Here is a 24820-nt window from a genome sequence, read left to right on the forward strand (position 1 = left end):
GGGCCAGAATGCCTCATTCGATGCCAGCTCTGACATGTACTTGCTGTGTGACTTTGCGCAACTTACTTAACCTCGCTGAGCCTTAGAGTCTCAATTTCTAAAATGGGTAAAATAGCTGCTACCTCTTGGCCCCGTGCTGCAAAAACACAGAGAAGTGTTGAGAACCTAACCAGGCACCAAGGAAGGGCTCAGCAGACATCAGCTCTTACTAATAATGCTGACATGTTTGGGGACCTTCCTGGGCCCACAGAAAGGGCGAACAGGGTTTCTCAACTTCGTCACTGCTGACATTTGAGGCTAGATCATTCTCTGTTGTGGGGGCTGTGCTGTGCACTGCAGGGGTCTGGCGACATCCTTGGCCTCTGCATGTTGGTAACGCTACCCCCACTCTAAAGCTGTGATGGCTCTAAGTACCTCCAGACGTGGCTAACTGTCCCCCGGGGACAGCACAGTCTGCACTGAGAACCACCAGCATAAACCAATTCCCACCCTCAGACAGCAGGTAGGAGTCCACAAATGAGACTTTACAGAAGCCCCATCACCCTCGCAGAGCAGCAAGAAGCAAAGGCCCTTGCTTGCCAATGCTTGGGGTGGGGGAGCTGCCTTTCTCAACTTTCGCATCTGTAAAATGGGCACATTAGACCTTCTCTCTGTCTCCTAGGGTCCTGTGAAACAAAGCATTCAAGAAATATTCACTCTACAATATCTGACTGTCTATTAAGGGATAGGTACTGTTCATGTGACTTCAGCTTAGTTTGGGGGTCCACGAAACCCTGACAAATGGGGGGACTCGACTCCATAATAAGACACAGAAGAAGAAACAGTTTCAAATGCCTAAATTGGGCAGGCAGGGCAGGATGGGAAGGGGAGGGCCCTCACCTTGCGAAATGCCCAGGGCTCCATAGACACTCAGCCGGACTTTAGTGTGCTCCTGGGTCCCATTGACGATGGGGTCATCTGTCCAGAGGCTGAGCCAGTAGTTAGAGGCCAGAGCCGCAACGTTGTTACACAGGAAAAGGAAGATGCTCAGAAAGGAGATGAAAAGTCCGATTGCCTTCATGTAGTCCCAGTACACGGACAGCTTGACCTGCAGACCAGGCGAGAGCAGGCACTTTGCAGGCTGCCCACACCAGCGCCCCCCCGTGGTCAGGGACTCCAGCAGCAGCTGGGCCATCCTGTCCCCCCAGCCTATGCTCATACTCATGGCACATTCCCCTTAGTTATCCGGCAAACAAAGTCAGTAGGAGATAAAGTCAAGATCTCTGCCCTCACGGAGCTTCCAGTCAAGTGGCAAGACAGGTTTTCGGCAGCCAGATAAATGTGTAATTATGGAGAAGAGCTGGGGCAGTGCAGGATTCCACAAGAGTATAAAAGTGGGCAGCTTGACCTGAGAGGTTTTCCCTGAGGAAGTGATGACAAAGAGTTAACTAACCAGGTGAAATGGAAAAAAAGGCACTCAGGGCAGAGGGAGCGGCATGTGTAAGGGCCCTGGGGTAGGAGCGAATGTAACATGTTACGGGAAATGAAAGGAGGCAAGTGTGGCTGGAACAAGATCGAGCTGGAGAAGTAGTGCTCAGACCACACAGGGGCTAGGAGATCCTGTTTAGGATTCTCAGCTTTAGTCCAGGACCATCAGGACGCCATCAAAAAGCAAATGGGATAGAGTGGCATGTTGCCAAGCACCCAAGTGTTTCCTCCCCTCATTTCCTCTGAACAGCGAACACCAATTCCACATCATTTCCACTGGCTTCCATTGGCTGGTGCTCACTTAGCCTGTTCCCCAGCAACACGAGGTGCCAAGACTTCTTCCACCCCCATATTCCCTGGAAGTTCCATGAGGGCTAAATAATGATGTGTGGTCGTCCAAAGGGCTGCCTGATCTCAACACCAGAGGCCACGGCCACCTGCTTTGGGCCAACACTACACCCACCTGCCTGGCTTGGCTTCAGCCAACACCAGGTATCCTTCCTTGTGTATGTGCTCATTGGCATTTCAAGCTTTTCACGCTGAATTTTGGGTCACAAAAATCATTTGTCTGAATTACAGCCTGGTTGAAAGGTAACAGGTGAAAGGCCAGAGGCCTCCTACGTCACTGAGTGCTTCTTTCTGACTTTTCTGTTTTTCAAACTGAAATAGTGGGGGGAGGAGGTGTCCCAGAATTGTGATGTTTATTGTCACCATTTGGCTTCGTCACGAAGCCAAGCAGCCTGCTGATCTGCAGATCCCAGAATTACACTGCAGGACTCGGGGACTCCTCGTGAGCAGCAGACACGGCGGGCGTGGGCTCAGAAATTTCTGAGTGTGAACTCTGGGTCCGACTCAGACAAGTGACCAGTCTGTGTTGCTGGTATAGAAAAGGCAGGCAACACTGGGACCCAGCTCCTCTGGGTGGTGTGGGATTACATCAGGGTGAAACAGGGCTGACAGTGCTTCTCTGGTCCTTGATTTGTGGTCGTTACTCTGGCTCCCGAGAGGACCAGCAAGAGCAAGGAGGGAGGATGCACTACAGCCACCTCTGCCCCTGGCCGTGGTTGTGAGGGGAAGAGGAGAGAAGCAGCCTGGAACAGAGGGTTCTAGAAGGTTCTGGATGCATCCAGGGAGATCCACGAAAACAGTGTCCCAGTCTCTCATTCCTGTTCCACTTCTCACGGGTGGCTTGTTTATGCATGTACTTCTTCTTCTTCTTCTTGTTTTTTTTTTTTAAAGATTCCATTTATTTATCCGACAGAGAGAGAGAGAGCCAGCAAGAGAGGGAACAGGGAGAGTGGCAGAGGAAGAAGCAGGCTCCCAGTGGATGTGGGGCTCAATCCCATCACGCCCTGAGCCAAAGGCAGACGCCCAACGACTGAGCCACCCAGGTGCCCCTGCACTTCTTCTTTGAAAAATTCCATTCCCTATTTTTTTTTTCAAACATACCACATGTATTTTTAAAAATAAACTTTGGATCATTACTATCAACGGAAAATTACTGACATGTGCCAAAAGTAGAGGACTGTAAAACACATACAACAAAACACCAAAACAAGAGCTTGACACCAACTGTCCCTGTGACAGAGACAAGATGGCAATGTGTTAGTGCTCCGGACCTGAACGTTGTGTCCCTCCCAGTTTGCACGCTGAAATCCTAACCTCCAGTGCGATGTACACAGAGGAGGGGCCTTTGAGGAGCAGTCAGATTGTGAGGCTGGAGCCCTCACGACGGAATGAGTGCCCTTAACAAAGGGGCTCCAGAGAGCACCCTCGCCCCTTCCCAACCCTGAGGACACAGGGAGCAGATGGCGGTCTCCGAGCCTCGCTCTGAGCAAGCCCTCACTAGACGCCACATGTGCTGGCTCCGTGATCTCGGACTTGCCAGCCTCTAGCAAGTGTGAGCAATGAAAGCAGGTTGCCTGAGTCACCCAGCCTGTGCCTTCCGTGAGAGCAGCCCCAATGGACCCAGACACTCAGGAGATAAACGGGCACCAAACTCAGACTTTCTTACAATGGAATCGTTAGGGCTGAAAGACAAATGGAAACAAATCAATCCCGCCACACACACACACACACACACACACACACACACGGTCACATGAGGTGAAGTGACAGAGGTGTTATCTTACAGACAACTTCATCGGATCTACAAGGCAGTGGAAAGGTGTGACTTAAAGCACCCATGTCACCTCCAGCCAACAAAAGCCCCCAGCCGCTCAGAGGAGGTGAGAGTCAGCCCTGGAGTCAGACTGCCAGGGTTCCAATCCTAGCTCAGCCGCCCCCTGGCTGTGACCTTGGGCGAGTCATCTAGGCTCTGTCGCCCGTTTCTGGTGCTGGAAAATAGCACTTGCATAGGCTCGTTGAGAGAAAGACATGATTTAACATCAACGAAGCATTGTGCACAGGACCCGGCACGCAGTGACCCGCAGTGATGCGGGGTGATGCTGGCCACAGCCCTCACTGGGGGAGCCAGCCCTCACCTGCCCCGTCTGAGCCTTGTCTGCCTCCACCAGCTTCCACGCGTCCTCATTCTTGGCCCCCGCTTTCTGCAGCTCAGCCGTGCTGGTGTGGTGGCGGCCAACGTCTCCGCTGTAGGAGGAGGAGTTGCTGAGCTGTCTGGGGAAACCAAGGCACATGGTGTCAACCAAATGGAAGCCTTGGGCAGGTAGGCAACTGCAACAAAGCACCAAACTAGCTCAATCTTCTGATTTTACAGCTGTGACACGCAGATGGGATTGGTGACACATGGCCCCACGGAGGAACCGTTCCGTTACGCAGGCGCGATTCAGAAAGCACCTCCTGCCCGCCAATGGTGGTCATCAGCTCTATACAGACGACACACTCTCACAGATCATGTGGCCCCACCTTCTCTTTAGAGACCTCCTCAAGATAGTCCCTTCCCTTCCTGGGGACTTGGAACCCTAGAGAATGACACAGGTGGATGGGTGTGTGTGTGCACGTGTGCACACACGTATGGGCATATGCGCAGAAACACCCTCTCTCAGCCGCAGCTCAGAGCCACACAGTCAAAGGACAGCGTGTGACTTCCATCCTGCTTGCTGACGCTCCCTACCGCCTTCTTGGCTTGCATGCGTCAATGAAGCGAGCATGCAGCCTGGAGGCCCGGGATGCTGGGAACGGAGGGCTCCAGTTAGAGACTGAGGAAGGTAATACAGCCCCTGAGGAACAGAACCCTGCCAACAGCCATGTGAGCTTCGAAGTGGATCCCTCCCCAGCCCAGCTTTCAGATGAGACCCCAGCCTGGCGGACATCTGTTGCGCCTTGTGTGGGATCCGGAGCAGAGGAGCCAGCTAAGCGTGCCCAGACATTCCAAGCCATGAGCTTTGGTCATCAGTTGCAAAGCAACTGATATGCCCAGTGTTCCCTACGCTCCTGCTCAGTCCACCCATGGTTCTCCCTGGCAAGCCTCCCACAGTCAAATGCCCCTAAGTCCCAGGACCACCTGCAGGGGCTGCCTCATCTCAGCCGTCCCCACAAGTTCTTAGAGGGCAGCAACCATGAATGATCACACTGGCCACCTGCCTGAATCCTGGCAGTGCCCCTGCACGCCTGGGGCGAGGCCCTATCCTAAGTGATTTACACACATACACCTAGCTCACCACCTTGACAGGGCACCAACAGAGCAGGAAATATATCCACCTGTCCCACATAATAAAAATCGGAGTCAGGAGCACTTGGGTGGCTCAGCTGGTTAAGTGTCCGATTCTTGGTTTCAGCTCAGGTCATGATCTCAGGGTGGTGAGATCAAGCCCCACATCGGGCTCTGCACTAAGTGCAGAGTCTGCTTGAGATTCTCTCCCTCTGCCCCTCCTAGCTCTCTCCCTCTGCCCCACTAGCTCTCTCTCTCTCTCAAATAAATAAAACCTTAAAAAAAAAAATCAGAGTCTAGGAGGGTACTACAGGCAGTGTTCTAATGGGCAGAGCTGCTCACGCCAATTTCCTTCCCAGCCCCATTTCTGTGAAAAGTCCCTACAACAGAGAAGTAACTGCAGGTAGCCCCAGCTCGTGCAATAATAAGTGAGTGCTCTTTACTGGGTGCTGATGGAGGAAAGTACTGTGCTAAGTGCTTCACATGCACTACGTGGAGTTTGTCCCACTACAGCCCTCTGCGGTAGGTACACCACAGACCCTGTCTGACAGATAAGGAAACTGAGGCACAGAGAGGTTAAGCAACAAAGTCCACGGAATGCTGCTCCTCTAAATCCCAAACGACCGAGCTGAAAGCAACCTCCTCTAAAGCAGCAAAAGCACAGAGCTTTGGAGCTCCGGCTCAGAGGCAGGGCTTGGGTTCAAGTCGCAGCTCAGTTTCTGACTCGCTGCATGACTTAGGGAGAGCATTCCATTTGTTCTCCTGTAAAATGGGAAGACAGGAGTAACTACCTTCAGGTTCAACAAACTGCACAGGGCTTAGCACCGTGCCTGGCTCCGCAGGGCGCATAAAACGTGATCTTACCGTGACTATTTCGGTTCAAATGCCAGCTCTTAAGACCTGAACATTCTAGGCCCCTCTGAATGACTTGAGCAAGGACCCACATCTTGCAGGGAACTTGAGCGTCAGAAGTGCAGATAGATGGTTACATCCTGAGGCCTGTGTGAGTTGTGCGCCCTGGTAGAGCAGTGCCAGGCCCCGACCCCCTTCATGCCCCTGAAACTAGAGGTCTCCTAGCGATTTGGGAAAGGAGACAGAAAACCCTCATCTTCCATGCCCTGGGAGCTAAGGCGTTTTTCAGAAGCCAGCAGCTTGTGTGACCTTGTTCCTCTTCTCTCCCTCCAAGCAGGGGGCAGAAACACTGGCGCCTGGAGAATCCACACGAATGGGTCTCCCTCTCTGCTCATACCTCTTCAGCTGCTTCCCCGCGACATCCGTCACCAGCATGCCATTCTCCATCTGCTTCACCTCCTTCCCTGGACTGCTGACACTTGTTAACCCTGTCACAAGAGAAGAAAGGGGGAAGGTGTGGTTTCCAGAGCTGGATGCCAAGACGCTCAGGAAAACCGGTCACTTGGACGGGACATGGTGGATAACCTGGCTACCAGGAAGCTCAGAAAGCAAGACGTGCTTGGCTGAGGCCACAGACAGGATCCTGGCACAGGGGCAGGAGGTCTGTGGGGCTAGCTGGCTCCCTTGGGGCAGAGATGGTGACTTGCAACCAACCTGAGGACCCCATGAGCACAGGGAACTGGCTGCCAGCAGTGACAGGTATAATGCAGTTCAGCACAGAGCATGAGAGCTGCACGAAACTTAGCCCAAGGGGCCAAAATGCAAGGAGCCATGTGGGCAACAGCGCACAGAGCCCTAGTCCCCAAGCATCCCAAGCAAAGGGGATACCCAAAATAAGTAACGACCCGTTCTGACAAGGGCATCAGCCAACAGGAGTCGTCTGAGGGCACCCCACCCCCACCCCCCAGAGCCAAGGGGTAACCCAGACCACGGGGAGGTCCAGAGGTCTGGGGTACGGGGTACCTGGAGCAGTGCCATTTACCCTGACAACTGGTACGGCCACCCTGAGGCATACCAGCCAGCCAGCCAGCTGCCCCAATCCCAGGAATTACACCCCTGCATCAACACTAATCACCATTACCTCAATGACAGTGCCTAACATTTATTGCATGAGTGGTGGCCCCGTGCTGTGTTGAAATACATTATCCCTTTCATTTCCCCGACTACTCAGCGATGCGTTATCATTACCCCGGCCTAGCCCTGATCTCATGCTGGTGCCAGGAAGAGAGCCTACAGGAGAGACGCACAGCCTAGGGCTCCCCTGGGCTGGCCCGGAAGAGGAGGGGAGGGCACGCAGGGGAGACGTGGCAGAAGGGGACAAATACACAGCTCTAGGGGCAAGAGGGTAACCCCAGGAACATGCTGATAGAACTCGAACTGAAACCGAATGCAAAAAGGCAGGCTCTTTTGGACGATGACAGTCACAGGAAGAAATGGAAAACAAACAGCAGAGCGGGGCAGGGAATCATTGCCAGGTTGGGGGCGGGCGATTCTCCATCTTAGCTGTGAACGATGCAAGCACCCGGGGATGCCCCTGGCCGAGCTCTGGTCCCTGCAAGCACTCTGCCTGCGGGGAGGCCGGGCCCCCATGCTGAGTCAGAGCGCAGTCAGGAATGGAGTGTTCTCTTACTTCCTAGCTGTGTGTACTAGGGAAGCAATAAAAGTCTCTGAGCCTCAACTTTCACATCTGCCAAGGGCAACTGACCACAGCTACTCCCTTTCTAAGTGGGATGAGTGAAGCCACACATGGTGCTTGGGAAGTGACAGACCACGGTGGTGCTTAGCATTACTCGCCTTTTTAAACACATTCTATGGATAATTCCGGGGTGCAGCCAATAGGGAGAATCACTGCTTTACAAATTTCTTTTAATGGCAGCGTCTTTTATTCTTAAAAGAAAAATAAAAGCACTAAACTAAATCAAAAAGAAGACTGCGACGAGCAGGACTTTTCATGCAGGTGCCTGCAGTCAGGGCTCATAAACGCACACAGCACTGGAGACCCAGGCCTAGCCTTGAACAAGCAGTGGGGGAAGGGATGCTTGAAAATATTCCCGGAGACACGGCCCGTGGCAGGGGCTTCAGAGAGCTCCTCGCTCCCACCTGGCTATGCAAGCCAGCCTCAATAAGCTTCAGACTTCCCTTCTGCTCCCTACTCAGGATGAGCCCTAAAGTCTGGATGGAAGACCTCACAGTGGCCTCTCGTGACCCCCTTCTCCATCCAATTAGCACACAGGTTGATACACAAGCGGGGGTAGCTGGAAAGTTCTTTTTTACAAGGGGAGGGACAGAGAGTCTTAGGAAGGCAATGGGAACATGGGTTGGTCTACCACTCTGCCTTCTTTGCAAGGCATCAGCTCTTTCCTCTTCCTACAGCCTTTGCAGGCCACAGGCAGGGAGGTGGGGAAGGGCGCTGCCCAAGGTCAGCCCATCAGAACCCCTTCCCCAGAACTCTGAACCATCAGCGGCCCCCTGAGGCCCAAAGACAGTTCTGGCCGATCTGTCCTAAAGGAGTCTGATTCCCGGAGTTCCCATTTCCTGAGTCCTGATTGTTTGGTCTGGCCTCTGATTTCTGGGTGATCTGCTTCCCCTTCCAGTAAACACCCTTGTTGAAGCGGCAGGAGTTGGCTTCCGTGGCTTACAAAAGAGCCCTTTGTCTGGACCCTCAGCCACACCCTGCTCTCAAGGAAAGCAGGAGGGATGGGTCCGCTCCAGCAGCTGGTTCATGCCTTTACCTCACCAGAGGGAGCCAAGGCAGCCTTCCACAGTGAAACTCGGCTGAAAGACATCCCTGCCCCGGGTGCCCACAGCCACCTGCAATGACTCCGTCAGGCACACATCACCCCGCATTGCCCTGGCCTGCCTAGGTCCTGACCATGCCCAGGAGGTGAGGGTGGGATCGTGAAAATCAAACCGTGGGCCCTGCACTGTCCACCCACTATGTGCCAAGCACTCTGCAAATAGGATCTCCTCCAAGGCATGCTGGGTCATGGTCTTTTGACCTATAGGACAGTAAAGCTTAGCCCAGGCCACCCAGCCGAAGAGCAAGAGATCAGGCGATTCAGACTATCTCCCCAAATGCCCACCGCAAAGCCTGGCACACAGTAAGTGCCCAATAAATGTTCGCTGGATGAACAAGGGAAGGGGGTAGAAATGCAGACGGTAGAGGGCCTCTTTCTGAGCACCCAGCAACAGGCCCGGTCTGTCTACAGCCTCCTCCTGCAAGCACAGCTACATCTAACCCACATGTCACTGACCTTCCCCCTCCTCGTCCACCACTTTGCCACCTGAGAATTCACAAGATCCAGAACAGTGCTAAGAACCAAGGCAACACTCCCTCCCGGAACCCCCATTTAAACGCCCAGAGGGGATGGATGGAGGTCCTCTCCTAAGGATGAGGGGCATGGATGGCCGAGGGACCTGCAGCACCTGTGCCTCACTATCCCCACCCCACGCGTGTTGGGTAGATCCTGACAAGCACACCACATGGGGCCAGCTCTTTTGCCAAACACTATGAACGTGTTTAACCATAAGAAGATCTGGAAAACTGCAGGCCAACCCTCTCTCTACACCTGTTTTCATGGCAGCAGAGGGAAAAAAGTCAAGTGTTAGAGCTGGGCAGTGCAGGTGTGGTGGCTGGGAGACAGCACGGGTCTCGGCTCTAGCCCACAGGCTTCAGATCCTCGATGACAGATGCTACTCCTGAGGGGCCTGGGCCGCACGCAGCCTTACTCTAAGCCAGAGGCACACAGAGCCAAGGAAAGGAGAAGAGAAGGTGACTGGGCTCAGATTTCATCATGGCCCCTCCCAGGCTGGGATGAGGATGCCTTCTTGGGGTTCTCATACCCCCCCACGTTCACGTCCATCACTGCATTTAGCACCACCATGTCCTTGATTACTTGGTGTTTGTCTCCCCCAAAAGAGGGGAGACACCCTCAAGACTGAGCTCTTGAGAACACAGAGTACGTCTTACACACTACTCTATTCCCAGCACCTGGCACATCAGATGGCCAGGTGTGGTTGCACAAGACGTGCACTGTACAATCAACCTCATGGCACACAGCAGGCACTCTGTATACACCGGATATGCAGATTAACAAATGAATGGCCAGGTGAACAAGCAGAGCTGACCTTCCAGTGCCAGACTGGGCACCCCATGAGCCACCATGATGCCATCTCATAAGCCCATACCTGCAAAGCTGGTTTCTAAACCAGCCCTAGAGAAATGGGTAAAACTGGTGCATATTTTCCTCTAATCTGGAATATTTATATAGCTCTCTTAATGTTCAACGCTTACATAGGACATGTCTTAAATAATTAAGGCATAATGTATTCATTTGTTTAACAAATTACACTGAGCATCTACTGTGTGCCAGGCACTCTTTCCAGTCCTGGGGATACAGAAGTGACTCAAAAGCCCTCATGGAGCTTAAATTACGAGAGAGAGAGAGAGAGAGAGAGAGAGAACACACAAAGGAGTAGATCCAGCATTAGCTGTCACGCAATGTTTAGAGCTACAAAGAAAACTACAGCAGAGGAAGGGGAAAATGAAGGGGGCCGGGGCTGAGGGATGCTGGAAAACAGTTAAGAATTTTTTTTTAAGCAAAGGCCCAAAACCTGTAATCTAATAAATGTTTCTCAAGTGCTTCTAGGTATCAGGTATGGGCTGTCATGCTGACAAGCCTGGCACTGTCCATGCTCTTGAACCTCTTAAGTACCACTCCCGGGTCTCCGTGTCCAGCCAGTCATTGGCTCTTAAAGCCAGCACCTCAGAGCTCACTGTTTATTCTCAAGAAGGTTCTGGAACTCTGCTTGGGCATGGGCCAGCAGGCCAGCCTCCCTCGAGGGAAGAATCCAAGTCACTGCTTTACAGTCAACGCTTCGTTTTTGACCAAAAACGGAATTGACCGGCTGCATCACCCAGCCCAATCCACCCACGTAGGCCCAGAAAGTTCTCCATACTCAAGTGGAAGAAATACGGCCACTGAGAACAGCCTAAAGGAATGTGCTGTGTGTACGACGGACTCTCCAGCAGCTGTTCGGTGTTTATGACAGATATTTGTAACGGGGGGAGGTGCTTATGACCCACTATTCAGAAAAGCAAGCAAGCAGAATTGATGGCTGAGAGCGCGGTACGATGCTACTCGTCTCAAGAAGGCCGAGGCAGGACAGACACAGACAGCTCCTCTGACGGGTGGGTGAGTGGACGGACATTCTTTTTCCTGGTTCTCTGCGTTGTTCTGCACTTTCCAATGGTTTAAAGTGAGACATGCTGATTTTATGATCAGTAAAAAAAAAAAAGAAAGAAAAAGAAAACCTTTCGGCAAAGATCTGAAAGATGGAGAAAATGAGTCACGAGCTTGCGAGATGAATCGAGCACGGGTCTGAGAAGTGGGTACACTGTCGGAAAAACAGTCTTTCTCCCAAGACGACAGGGAAGAACGTGGTGCAGTGTGAAGCCGGGGCACAGCGGCTTTCCCAGCCTTGGCACTACGGACGTTGGGGCCAAATGATGCTCTGTTTTCCGGAGGGGGCGGGGGTGTGCTGTGCATGGCAGGCTGCTTAGAGGCATCTCTGGTCTCTACCCTCCACCTGCCGGCAGGGCCCCTCCCCCCTTCACCCCAGTTGTCACAACCAAAAATGTCTCCAGACATTGCCATGTGTCCTGGGAAGCACAAATGTTCCCCAATAGAAACCACTGCTCGAGACTTAAGGTTCCTAATAAAGAAACCCGAGTAAACAGAAATGTTCTTCACCTTCCAGGTACAAAGGCTCATGAGTGAATCTGTAACTCTCTTGGCCACCTAGGAAAAAAAAAAAAAAAAGAAAAAGAAAGTTTCTGACCCATCAGTGTGATAAATATTCCTGGTGGGGGGGTCAGCATCTCCCCATCTGATGCCTATTTCCTGGTACATCTGCTCTTCCCTACCCCAGTGGGGAAAGAGTCTCTCCAAACCAAGCACTCTCCCCCTTCAGCCTGGGTGTTCTAAAAAAGACCTGATTAATCCAACAAGGAAAAAAAAGTTTCCCTTTAGAAGAAGCCAAAAATGTGGTTCAAACAAATCCAAGGTCACAGGCTCTCGGGAGCTGGCTACAGCGAGGCAAGAACGGGCCCTGGTGCCAAGCTGTACCACCGTGCCGCCCCCAGCCCGAGAGAGCCAGAGAGAAAAGGGGCTGCCCCGTCTGAGTTCAGACCCGCAGGCTGAGGACCTGGGTGCGAGGCCACGTGGCTGCATTGGGAAAGTGCCCCACAGCAGTGCGAGGGTGGCACATGGCATTTTCATTGCCAAATTAAGTGCTGACGTGGCCAAAGGAAAAAAAGAAAAGGGAAAAAAAAAGTAACTGGCAGCATTCTGCGGTTCTGCATCAACTGCTTTGGATCTGCTGGCAGCGGACGAAGGGAAGGGGAAAAAACCATCTGTGGTCAAGAGTTTAAGGACGCTCCCTGTGCACCTGGACAGAAAGGAGAGAGACCGCGTCCTGGGAAAAAAGATTCAGTTGAACACATATGTGTCACTTGAGCAAGCACACGGGGTCTTTTTCACCTGACTGAAGCAAGTCTGTGAGCTACAGTGATCCTGAGGTTGCCCCACCCAACATGTGACCTTGGCTTGCCCATCAGAAGTTGTGGACTCGGCAGCAGGAGAGAAGCAGGCTAGACTTAAGGCAGAACTTCCCAACCTCGAGAGCTCGGACATGCAGGAACTCATCCTGATTAGGAATGAAAAGCTGAAGGAACTTCTTGCCTCAGGCTGGCAAAAGGAAATGCTTTGCTTTTAAAACCACTAGGGTTCACAGCAGCACAATTTATACCAGCCACAACATGGAAACAACTCAAAAGGGCATCAAGTGATGAATGAAAAACAAAATGTGGCATAGCATTCCCCAGCAACGGACCGACGTGAAGTGCAGACTCATGCTACCTCATGGGTGAGCCACGAAAACCTCACACGGAGGGAAGGAAGCCAGGCACAGAGTACCACACAGTCTAGAATTCCATTTATGTGAAATGTCTAGAACAGACAAATCCCGAGGCAGAAAGATGCGTGGGTGCCCAGGAGAAAATGTACAGGGATTGGTAACGGTTACAAGGTTTTCTGTAGGGGCAATGAGGATGTTCTGAGGGTGATTCTGATGATGGTTGCAGAACACTGAACATAACAAAAATCACTAGACTGTATGCTTTAAATGGGTGAATCGAATGTTATGTGAATTCTATCTCAATAAAGCACTTATTACAAACCTCTAGGACCCATATAGCAAACCGGAGCAGAGGAATAAATGAGCCCCCCACCCCCACCCTGGGAAGACACAGAGGCAACTGAAGGAAGGAGCAGAGGACTGAAGTTTAGAGGCCAGACTTGAGGTCCCGACCCCTCCAGGAACCACTGTGTGTCCTTGGACAAGCTGTTCCCCCTCTCTGACATTCAGTGGCTTCCCACTGCATGGAGACTAAAACCCAAACTCCTCACCCTGAAGGCCCATCTCCCACCACTGTCCCTTGCCCACCACGGTCTGGCCACACTGGCCTCCTTTTTGGTCCTTCAGCAGACCGATCCCACACAAGGCCTGAGGGATGTGCACCTGCTGTTCCCTGTGTCAGAACACTGTTCCCCAGATCTTCTCCTTGCTGGCTCCTTTCCAGGCCACTGTCACCTCCTCAGAAAGGGCTCCTCTGACCACCCCACCTGGGTTGCCCCGTGCCGCCAACACTCCACTCCTTAGCTCATCATCTGCGGTTTTTTCTTCAGAGCGCTTAGTGCTCTATGAAGCCAGTGCTTCCTTGATTCGTTTTTGCCCGTCTCTCCCACCAGATCCTAAGCTCCACGAGGGTAGGGACTTGTCTAGATGTTGTTCACTCTGTCTCCCCAAAACTGTTATGGGCTGAATTGTACCCCCGTTCCAAAGTCATAGGTTGAAGTCCAAAGTCCCCAGTACCTCAGAATATGACTGTATTTGCAGATGTAATTAGTTAAAAGGAGGTCATTAGCAGGGCCCTAATCCCACATAACTGATGTCATTACAAAAAGGGGAAATTCAGAGACGGGCACAGACAACACTGGGTGAAGACGAAGGCAGACACTGGGGTGAGGCCTCTATAAGCCAGCGAAGGCCAGAGAGCGCCGGCACACCCACAGAAGCTGGGGGGGGGGGGGGGGACACAGACCCTCCCTCGGAGCCTCAGGAAGAACCAATCCTGCCAACACCCAGGTATGGGGCTTCCAGCCTCCAGGACACTGAGAGATTACATTTCTGTCATGTGAGCCCCCCAGTCTGTGCTACTTTGTCAGGGCAACCCTAGGAAAATAACACAAGCATTTAACACATAGGAGATGCTCACTAAATTCTGCGGAATGACTACATTGATGAACAATAAATAGCTCTTTCTCAGGGACCAGCCCCAGTCACAGAGACGGGAACCCAGCCGCCCCTGGAAGAGAAGGGACAGGTTTCCCTAAGCCTCGGCTTCCTTACCAGGGAACTGAGAGTAACAATTCTACTCCTTCTTGAGTCGCTGGAAGGAGTCCAGGAGGTAACTCCTGCAGAGAACAGGAGCCCCGGTTGGCCCTCGGCAAGCACTGGCTGTGTCTTAGCCTCCCATCACAGATACTTCCAGAACACCAGCACCGGTGCGAATGGCCCGAGGGGGCAGCCCTGCCCCTCTGGACAGTCTGAGACCTGCCTGGGGGCAGAGTGAATAAGGAACGTGCCCCGAAGGCTCGGGGAGTATGTCATTAATTAGCTCCAGGGGGCGCGAAATCAGGGCAGGACCAGTGACCTCTCTCAGCAACAGCTGAAGGCAAAGGAGAAAAGGTGTCAGATGACCTCTTCCCTCTCTGTGGGGTAAGAGCTCCAAGAAGAAAGGGGAGCAGAGGAGGCTTTGAGACTCCAGTCTGACTGATGAAAACACAGGGCAGCCTAAAGGTTGCAAACCAATCCCCTGAATTTTAAGCCAACCGAGAAGAGAGAAAAGATTCTCAGAAGTCTCTGCACAGAAGCCTTCAAAGAGGACAGGGTGAGGCCCTGGCTTTCAGAGCCCTGGCCTGGGTGAACAGGCAGGTGCAGTGGCTGGGGAGCGGGCTGGTCTGTGGTGACCTGGCAGGCACCGAGTGCACGGGGGTAAATGATGGGACTCCTCCCAGGGGAGTAATGACAGCAGTTGTCGCGTACAGAACACTCTGTGCCAGGCACCATGCCCAAGGCTCTACGGAACTGAGCACATTAAATCGCCACCAAACGCCAGAAGGTTGTCCTGTTGTTATGCTGCTTTATCAGTGAGGAAATTGAGGTGCAGAAGGGTTGGGAGAACCCTGGCAAGAGCAGCAGTGGGACTTGAACCCAGGTCTTGCCAACTGCCAGCCTGCACGCTCAGCCACGATGCGTCCCCCCCCACGACCCCAGCACCTCTTCTGGACTATGCCACATAGGTCACTGCTTCCCACAGCCTCTTAAGAGCCAGGACTATAATTATCACTGTCCCCATTCCTGCTATGAGAGCCCTGAAGCTCGGCAGGGCAGAGCCACCTCGCAGCAAAGGATGAGGACTTGGGCCCAGGTCCACCACCCTGGCTGTAAAGCACTGGGACCCCCTCCTAAGTCAGCCCTGAGAGCCCGAGATGGTCCGTCCACAGGGGTCCTGAAGGGGCTGGCCCAGCACTGATTAGGCATGCCGGAGAGGGGCTGGGGGAACCTCTGGGAGGCAGCGGGGGGGGGGGGATCAGCGAGGCACCCCGGGCACCCTACCATCATCGTGCTCGGCCTGCTCCTGCTCGCCGCTGGCATATGTGCGCAGGAACTCGGCGAAGGCGCCGTCCCGGGCCAGCAGTTCCTGGTAGGAGCCCATCTCGGAGATCTTGCCACCGGTCATGACGAGGATGACATCCACCTGGGGCAGGTAGCTGATGCTGTGTGTGACCAGCAGCCGAGTCTGTGGGCAGAACGGGGACCGGCGGGTCAGCGCCCAGGTGCGACTTGCATGCCCGGACACCTCGCTGGCCAAGCTTGGGCGCCTGGGGAGCCTGGGGCGCTCTGATCTGTGGGTGCCTTCATTCAACACGTGCCTGCCAGGAGCTGGGGACAGCGGCGAGGGAAACGGGTCCCTGCCTCACACTCCTCGGATGGGGGAGAAATGATGGATAGAAGTACAACAAAGTGCGTGCTGGGTGTCACATGAAGCAAAGGGGACGGGCTGAGGGTGGGAGTTGCAATTTTCACAAGGGTGATGGCAAAGATGATTTGTGAACAACCACGGAAAGGATGAGGGGAAGGCACTGTGGCTGAATAAAAGAATGAACCCGATACAAAACAATTCACATGCAATGGATTAAATTTTTTAAAGTAATCCTCCCATCACAACCCCCCCAAAACACCCGCTACAAAATTTGTACATGTGTATGTATTTTATCCAGTTATGTCATGGTTGGGGACATTCAGCAAACTGCATGAATTGACCAACTTTTCCTTAAAGGGCCAAATGGTTAATATGTTCAGCTTTCTGAATCCTCTGGTCGCTATGGCAACGACCGGCTATGTTGCCACAGCGGGAAGGTGGCCGAACACAAGACAGAAAAAGATGATCTGGCCGTGTCCCAATGAAGCTTCATGTATGGACACCAGCATTTCAATTCAATGCAATTTTCATTTTCATAGGTCTCAAAATACTATTTTTCTTTGGATTTTTTCCCAATCACTGAAAAATGTGGAGGCCTTTCTTAGCTTAAGACAGCAAACCAGACTGCTGACCCCTGCTCTCAAGACAAGAACTCAGGTGCAGGAAAAGGGAGGGCCTTTTTTTTAAAATTTGCTTTACATATATTCTTACACCCTTTGATTTTGTTACCACGGGCATGTATTATTCTGTTAACAAAAATTTCTTTAAAAATTATGTTTGTACAGAATTTTTAGGGTGTGTATGGGAACACTTATGATAGGTTAAGTGGCACGATGCCTATTATATATATATATATATATATATATGATGTGCTGACCCTATTTAAAAAACCTTCTAAGACTTGAAAGAAATAAAATCTCTATAAAGTGGGATTGTGCACAATTGCTTGTTTGTTTCTCTTTCTCATGTTTTTCTGAATCTCCTCTGTTTTCCCCACGGGCATGTGCGTTACTTTTTTCTCCAGAAGAAAAAGAAAAGAACCAGTGCTCCCTCCCAACCACCCTGTAATTCCCCTAAAAATAATCATCACCATCAAGAGGTGAAGACCCATTTCCTGTCATGTTACGGTGCTATGGCAGTCTTCCTGCTCCCAACCTCTATCCCTCAGCCCACAGCCACCTCAGCAGGGAAGGGGGGGCTGCCCGCTCAAAGGGGATGGGATTTCCCTCTGTGAGGCCACCCCTGTAATTAAATCAGGAAGAGGGGGCTCTGTTGGCCACATGGAGACAAGGACTGCAAGCCAGTGTCAAGGACTTCCCCTAGAAAGACAAGAGCAAGAAAGCTGTCCTGGGAAGGTATCCAAGGGAAGCATTAGAAATGTGTTCTTAAGTCCAATTTAAAAAAAAAGAAAAAAGAAGAAGAATCCTGGAAAGTGGGAGGTGAAGGAGTGACCAAGGGGACACATTCCGACTTCAGCGAAGAGCAAGCCAGCCAGACACCTGAGCCCTGCCCCTTCCGCAGGCACCTTGTTCCTCAGCATCCCCTTGGGGCCAATCACGTTTTCAAATATGTGTTTTCCCACATGGGCATCCACGGCCGACAGGGGGTCGTCGAAGAGGTAGATGTCGGAGTCACAGTACACGGCCCGGGCCAGGCTCACGCGCTGCTTCTGGCCCCCAGACAGGTTCACACCCTGGGGAGAGACACAGCAGAAGGGTGGGTTTCCCGGGGAGCCTTGCGACCTGCAGACAGGGAGCCCCACTCAGGGTGCAGCCGACACAGGCTGGCGGCCCTGCAGTGCTACACCGCCTCCTCTCATTGGAGCAGGAGGCAAAGGCGTGAGATCGTATCTGCGTGAACTGGGTTCAAGGCCCACCGTGGGGTCTAGCCTCAACCCTAAAATAAGCAAAAGAGAAAACCAGAGCCCGTGTGAGCTGCTGAGCAGACACGCAGCACGGAGTGGCGATTCAGCAAAAGGCTGGCTGGTGGCGGCAAATAATGGTAGGCTAAAGGAAGGCACCAGCAGCTGCGGGAATGAGCCTATTGTGGCCGCTGCTGTTAGAGTGGGTAACAGCTGACATTTTTGCGAGCTTGCTGTGATCTATACCACTCTCCGTGGAAGCACACAGAGCCGAGGCAGGCTATGCTCTGGGGGTGCCAAAATCCAGCCCCACTCACCAGGAGGAAGGGCACTGATTTCTTTCTTTCTTTTTTAAAGATTTTATTTATTTATTTGACAGAGAGAGACAACCAGCGAGAGAGGGAACACAATCAAGGGGAGTGGGAGAGGAAGAAGCAGGCTCCTAGCAGAGGAGCCTGATGTGGGGCTCGATCCCAGAACGCCAGGATCACGCCCTGAGCCGAAGGCAGACGCTTAACGACTGCGCCACCCAGGCACCCCAGGGCACTGATTTCTAATTCACAAGGAAGCACTCCATGGAGCCCACAGCAGCAGTCCCAGCCCTCCCCTGGCAACAGATTACTGAATGTCATTTCCACATGTGGGTGGGGAATCAAAGTGGACCCCCCGCCACAGGTTAACTGCCCAGTCTCCTGAGAGATGCCCGCCCACCCTAGGCACCGAGCTGGGGTCCTGGCAGCCAGGGTTCTTCTGGATGGCCCCTCTGGCCACAGCTCTTTGGCCCAGGGGCAGACACCAAACCCATTATAATCTCTCGCTCTAGATTTTGGTACTGGGACCTAGATAGGGAGTCTCCAAGGAGCAGAAGCAGATACGTGCATTAAAACAACAAGAACAAAAATTGCCCAGGCTCCTCTGCTAACTGCAAACCCAAAGAGCCCTACTAACAGTTGTTTTTTTTCCAAGGAGCTATAGACTTCCCTCAAAAGAAATTGTTCAGCAACTAGAAAGCTGGGGGAGTCACCGGCTCGTAACTAAAGAGAAAGGAAAGCTCCTTGGTGCTGCCGTGGAACATTTGTACTCCCCAAGCACACACCAGATAACCATCAGCGGTGCTGGAACAGGCGGCCGGGCAGAGGAAAAAGCACATGCAAAGGCCCTGAGGTGGGGAGGGACTCAGGCAAGTCACTTAGCCCCTCCTATGCTTCTTCCTCCTTAGCCACAAAATGGAAATAACAGTAACTCCCATCTCATGGCCTTGCTGTAAGGATGGAATGCATATAAAATCTTTATCACAGTGCCTGGCGCCCAGTAAATGCTGAACAACTGTTAGCTCCTGTATCATTACTTTTACTAGGATCCTTGTTTTGGAAGGGACTGTGGACCTCTGAATCACTGATATGCCTCCCCTCCTTGTAGAGTGCCCTCTGTTATGTGATTCTGCGGTCACATGACTGCAAAGGTAGAGGGCACTTCCTGGTGCTTTGTCATTCAGTTTAGATCAAGTGAAAACGACAGACAATATGCTTTAAGGGATATCATGTGGGGTTTTTGTTTGTTTTTTGTTTCTTGCTCTCTTGGGCTTCACTGTGAGAAGACCTTCCCCCTGCAGAGCTACCATCCCTTCAGCTGAAGCCCCAGTAAGGTGCGTGGGGCAGACCCCAGCCAACCCCACAGGCTGGAACTGAGCTCGGCAGGCCTGCGCTGTGGAGCAGAGCTGCCCAGCTGAGCCCAGTGTGGGTCAGCCACCCACGGTCAACTCGCACACCCTCAAATTGGAGAAGTGTTTGGCATCAGCTCCTGGAATTCTGTGGCTGATACAGGGGCCATGCTGAAGCCGTACTGACCTTCTCACCGATCTCTGTCCGGTCCCCACTGGGCAGGATTTCTAGATCTGGGAGGAGGGCACAGGCTTCAATGACAGCATTATAATACCGTTCCTGCAGCTGGCGGCCGAAAAGGATGTTTTCTCGGAGAGAATCATTCTGAATCCAGGCCTGCTGGGGGACGTAGGCCACTGAGCCCTAGGAGGCACATACAGAAGGCAGCAAGACAGACAGACAGCCTTGGTTAACAAGATGGCGGCCAGCCAGCGCACCCACCGAGAGGGCCCTACTTCCCAAGATACTTTCAGCGCACCCATTGTTTCAGAAGGGGGGACATGGAGTCACGACAGCCTCAGATGCCGGAGCTGGGATCAGACCCCACACTAGGTCAATTACAGACTCTAGTATCAGGAATTCAGGAGTGGAAATCCACATTGGTGAGATTATAGTTCCGTGTTTACTAAGTATTCACTGAATGACTCCAGCAGAGAACAAAACTCCTGCTTCTCAAGAATAAGTCCCTGAGATGATTTAAAAAAAAAAAACTATTTGATTACAGTTATGGTTAATGCTAAGAGAGAAAAATGTATGAGTCCTTCAAGAAGTCCTTTAGAGAGAGACCAAGTTTGGGTCATCGGGGAAGGATTCCTTGGGGAAATTTCCTTGATGAAATTTAAACAAGGACTTCAGTATCAAAATCGTCCACTTCCAAAGTTTAGTGCTGATTTCCATGTGCTAAAGTGCCCGGAATGTCATGAGAATAAGGGCTCGGGTGAGGGCATCTGTTTCACGTATTTGAGTAAGAAAGTTTTAAATAAGGACGGCCAAGTAAGGATACGTTGCTGTGACAAACGAGGTGGAAAAGCATTCCGGTCAGGGGCAACAGCATGGGCAAAGGTCCAGAGGCAAGAAGAACCTGGCACATCCCAGGAACAGGAAGGCCAGTATGACTGGAACATCGTGTGAGGGGGAAGACGGGGAGGAACGAGCAGGTGAGCAGGGGTCAGCTCACACCAGGCTAGGGGTCCTGGTGAGGAGTGTGGGCTTTACTAAAAGGGCAAGAGGAATGAGTGAAGATTCTTACCTAAGAGAATTCTGGGGGGGACAAGGTTGGGAGTGGGACCCAGGTGTCCTCAATCTTAACCTTCTTTCTCAGATAAATAACTAAACTGCTGACTCGAATACTCTAACTTACAAGAGGCCAAAACGTCACAAAGTGTCACCACAGAGCCCACAGATAATTCAGACATGGTGTGCACAGCCCCACCAAATAAAAATATTTGGAAAAAATTAATATTTTAAGCACATTTCTAGCATGCTCCTTTGCAGGGCGAAGCAACCCATTACAAATCTGTCAACACAACAAACCAAATACTCAGTGCACCCACCCTCAACTTCTAGATGCATCATTTTTGTATTTAAAGGCTTTTGACTTTAAAACAGTGGTTCTCAACCGGGGGCAATTTTGCTCTCCAGGGGACATCTGACCATGTCTAGAGAGTGGAGGATGCTACCAGCATCTAGTGGATAGAGGTCAGAAATGCTGCTAAACATTCCACAAAGCACAGCACAGCCCCCCACAGCAGAAAATCATCCAGTCCAAAAGGTCAATAGTGCCACAGGGGTAGAAACTCGCTAATGAAACAAGAACACAATGTGGATGGTTTGGAGTTTTCTTCCATCAACCGAGGTCACACTGCTCATTAATCTTACTTTAGTAACATGTACTTGAAAGCAGTGATGGGACATTTCTTAAATTAACAGCTAAATGTCATTAGTTTAGATCCAACGATTATAACGTGTACTTTTCTACTAATGCGTACCCGGCTAAAGGGCCTCATATAAACAAAGAAAGGATTTTGCTATGAAATAAAAACAACTGCATAAACTAGCATTCCCAAGAGGAGATTCCGAGAGACATCATTTCTGGGGATGCAAACAGTTGTTGAACAGATAATAAAGAGTGTGGGAAATACGTCTGGGACACACTGGGTTAACTGAACTAAGTTTTCTTCTCCTTGCGGGACTTCTCAGAGCCTTTACTTTTTTTTTTTTTTTAAAGATTTTATTTATTTATTCGACAGAGATAGAGACAGCCAGCGAGAGAGGGGACACAAGCAGGGGGAGTGGGAGAGGAAGAAGCAGGCTCATAGCGGAGGAGCCTGACGTGGGGCTCGATCCCATAACGCCGGGATCACGCCCTGAGCCAAAGGCAGACGCTTAACCGCTGTGCCACCCAGGCGCCCCTCAGAGCCTTTACTTTTTAATGTTTACTTTTAAGTCTCTGAGAGGGAGGGAATCTGAGTTTGCAGTATCTCCCAAGGCTGTTGGAGCCCAGAACTCTACTCCCCAAACAACTGCAAGACGAGTTTGCTGTAGACCATGCTCCAAGAAATGCTGGGTCAGCAAAACTTCGAGGGAAGCTTCTTACACCAGGGAAAGTCCTTCATGGGGATTAACCTAAATGCAAAACAAGGCTCTTGATTTCCAAGGAGACTCATCTGTTCACTAAGGCCACCTTTTAAACTCTTTCCTGAGGAATATCCCAACTTAGTTTAAAGTATGCCGTATTTTTAAAAACCAATAAAAACCATAGTCCTTCTTTTAGTCCCATATTAAGAACCCAAGGAATGCTCAGGATTTAAAAAGTTCTCTTAAAAACAATTCTCTGAGAAAATATCCCCAAGACACAAATAAAAAATTTTAAGTTTTGCTACATTTATAAAACAGAGATACAGAGAGAGATCCATGTACAGTAAGAGCAAGCCAGAAAGACTCATGCATGAAGAGAGACCACGAGGTGCACACTGAGGGCTAGAGATGCAGAGAGACCAAGAGACCGCGGGGGACCAGGGAGTACCATGTGTTTACTCAGTACTTACTGAGCGCCTACTACTTGCTGGGCACGATTCTTGGTGCTGGGATACAGCAAGAAATCAGTGACATCAACTCTTGCCTTCCAGGGGGCCCAAGAGAAGAGCAGAGAAAATGGGAGAGGAGGCAGTTCCTCGCTACTCTTATTTCCTGCATAGGGGCTGTTGTGAAACGGAACAGCATCGCGCTCGCCCTTCCTCTCAGGCCAGCAGCACCCCAGCTGCCCCCCACCTGCCCGGTCCTCGTCCTACCTTGACAGCCACGTGCCCCTCCACCTTGTCCATCTCGGCCAGGAGTGCTGAGAGCAGAGACGACTTTCCACAGCCCACCTGGCCCACCACGGCCACCAAGGAACCTTCCGGAATGGAGAAGGTGATGCTGAAATGACACAAGGGCTCTGCCTCAGCCACGCCCCCGCCTGAACAGGAGGCGGCCCACCACAGCTGGATGTACCCCGGGTGAAGAGAAGCGGAAGGCAGGGCTGTTACGGGCCCTGAAAGTCTGGAAATTACTTCCGCTGTTTTCCTCCCGCTAAGCTGAGTTCACTGACTGGTCTCAGCGGGCCCAGGTGTGTGAGGCTCTAGACAGGCACTGGGATGCACGCACACCTCAGAGAAGCAGGAGCAGCGGGAGACACCTGGGGCTGGGGTGGGGGGGCGGTCAGGTCACAATAAGGGAGCCGGATGGTGGAGTATTAACAATGCGGGTGCCCTGAGGGACAGACACCTCAACGTGAACTCTGAGGGAAAGCGGCACCAGACACGGAAACCTGTGAACAGCTGAAGAGAAGGCCCGAAGGTGTGAAAGAACAGGTGTGGTCAGGGACTGACATGTTGACGACACAGGACGAGGCAGGGAGAAGTAAGGCCGGTCCTGAGGAGGGGGCAGGGGGCAGCCACACCCGAAGACATCAAAGTTCGAGGTGCTAAGATGCTCACACCTCGGGACCTGACATGGATGACTGAGTCTCGGAAACGGGTCTGTACAGAAATCACCCTCTCACAGGTGGTGGTGCGCAAGTACCATGAGCTCAATGCTCGGCCAGCAAGACTGCCCGCCCGAGGACATGGGGCGTCGCTTGCTGCCAAGTCAGGGCTGATTCCATGCTTCCGGGGAGTGGCGGGCACCCCGAGCCCAGGGCCTCGTTGGGTTTACTTCCTTTGGCTGTGCTTTTCAATGGATGCTATCAGGTCTCAACATATTAGTGGAAATGCTGTCGGATTTTGCAGTGGTTCCAAATGGTCCCACCAATTACGCTTTTGTTCCCAGGCTGAGGGGGGAATGGATGATAGGGCCACAAAAGAACACAAAGCCCAGTGAGGCAGTCCCTGTGACTGTCCAGGTGGGGATGGGATATTTTTATAGGCTGAGGAGAGGAAAGGTTTGGATTGGGACAAGTTTTGGGAGTTCCAGGGTAGGCGTGGGGTGTGTGACTAGAACAAAAAGGCAAGAGAGACAAAGAGACAAGAGAGAAAAGCTAAAACTGAAGCAGGCAGGAGTTAAGTGAGACATAAGGAAGAACTTCCCAAGCATGCAGTCCCACCAGGAGTTTTCAAGGGAGGTGTTACAAAGATTCTTTTCTCTAGAGAGTTTTTCTCACCTCCTCCCACTTCCCGAGTTAACACACAGCAATAATTTGGCCACCCAGTGAGGGGATAATTGTTAAGGGGCTTGGAGGGAAAAATGTGGTCCCTAAAAAGGTCCCTGCGGCCCTGTATTTTGGGGACTCTTCTGGGGAAACTTGACAGAGCCACCAAGCAAGGCCTCCCCAGTTCAGAAAGGAGGAAGAGGTGCTGGACCACTGGCCTGGAGAACCAGGTCAACTCCCCGGACACTGTATGCTTTGGGAAAATAAGGGCTGGGTGGGCAGGGTCCCAGACGGGGACATGGCAAGAAAGGGTGACTCAGGCAGCCAGGGACCCTGAAGGGCACAGAGAAAAGCGATTCCATCCCAAAAGCAAATCCCTGCTGACTAGAATTCCTTTCAGCAGACCCAACCTGGCCAATCCGTGTGCTGTCTCTCCTGGCACGTGATTGGCTCAGGGAGTGGCACATGACCCAATCTGGACCAATAAGAGGCAGGTGGGTCTCCAGCCCAGGTAAGAGATACACTCCAGGCTGATGGGGCTATTTGCCATCATGAAGGGAGAGTCAGCTTG

General features: G+C 51.9%; 1 protein-coding gene across 10 annotated transcripts in view; it reads right to left on the minus strand.

Annotated features, from left to right (window-relative positions):
* Positions 1-24820, minus strand: part of ABCC1 (ATP binding cassette subfamily C member 1) — a 130730-nt gene that overhangs the window by 16765 nt on the left and 89145 nt on the right. For 6 of the 10 annotated variants that reach the window (XM_040635277.1, XM_040635274.1, XM_040635273.1 and 3 more), the window contains exons 16-22: positions 22913-23039; positions 19809-19985; positions 17626-17793; positions 15734-15917; positions 6330-6420; positions 3951-4086; positions 880-1087 (exon numbers count right to left, since the gene is read on the minus strand). In XM_040635277.1, the coding sequence (XP_040491211.1) occupies positions 880-1087; positions 3951-4086; positions 6330-6420; positions 15734-15917; positions 17626-17793; positions 19809-19985; positions 22913-23039 (1091 nt within the window). The remainder of the gene's footprint in view (positions 1-879; positions 1088-3950; positions 4087-6329; positions 6421-15733; positions 15918-17625; positions 17794-19808; positions 19986-22912; positions 23040-24820) is intronic. The other 4 variants (XM_040635278.1, XM_040635275.1, XM_040635280.1 and 1 more) reach the window with 2 other exon arrangements.

Source organism: Ursus maritimus, unplaced genomic scaffold (assembly GCF_017311325.1).
Source record: "Ursus maritimus isolate PB19 unplaced genomic scaffold, ASM1731132v1 scaffold_2, whole genome shotgun sequence".
Lineage (NCBI taxonomy): Eukaryota > Metazoa > Chordata > Mammalia > Carnivora > Ursidae > Ursus > Ursus maritimus.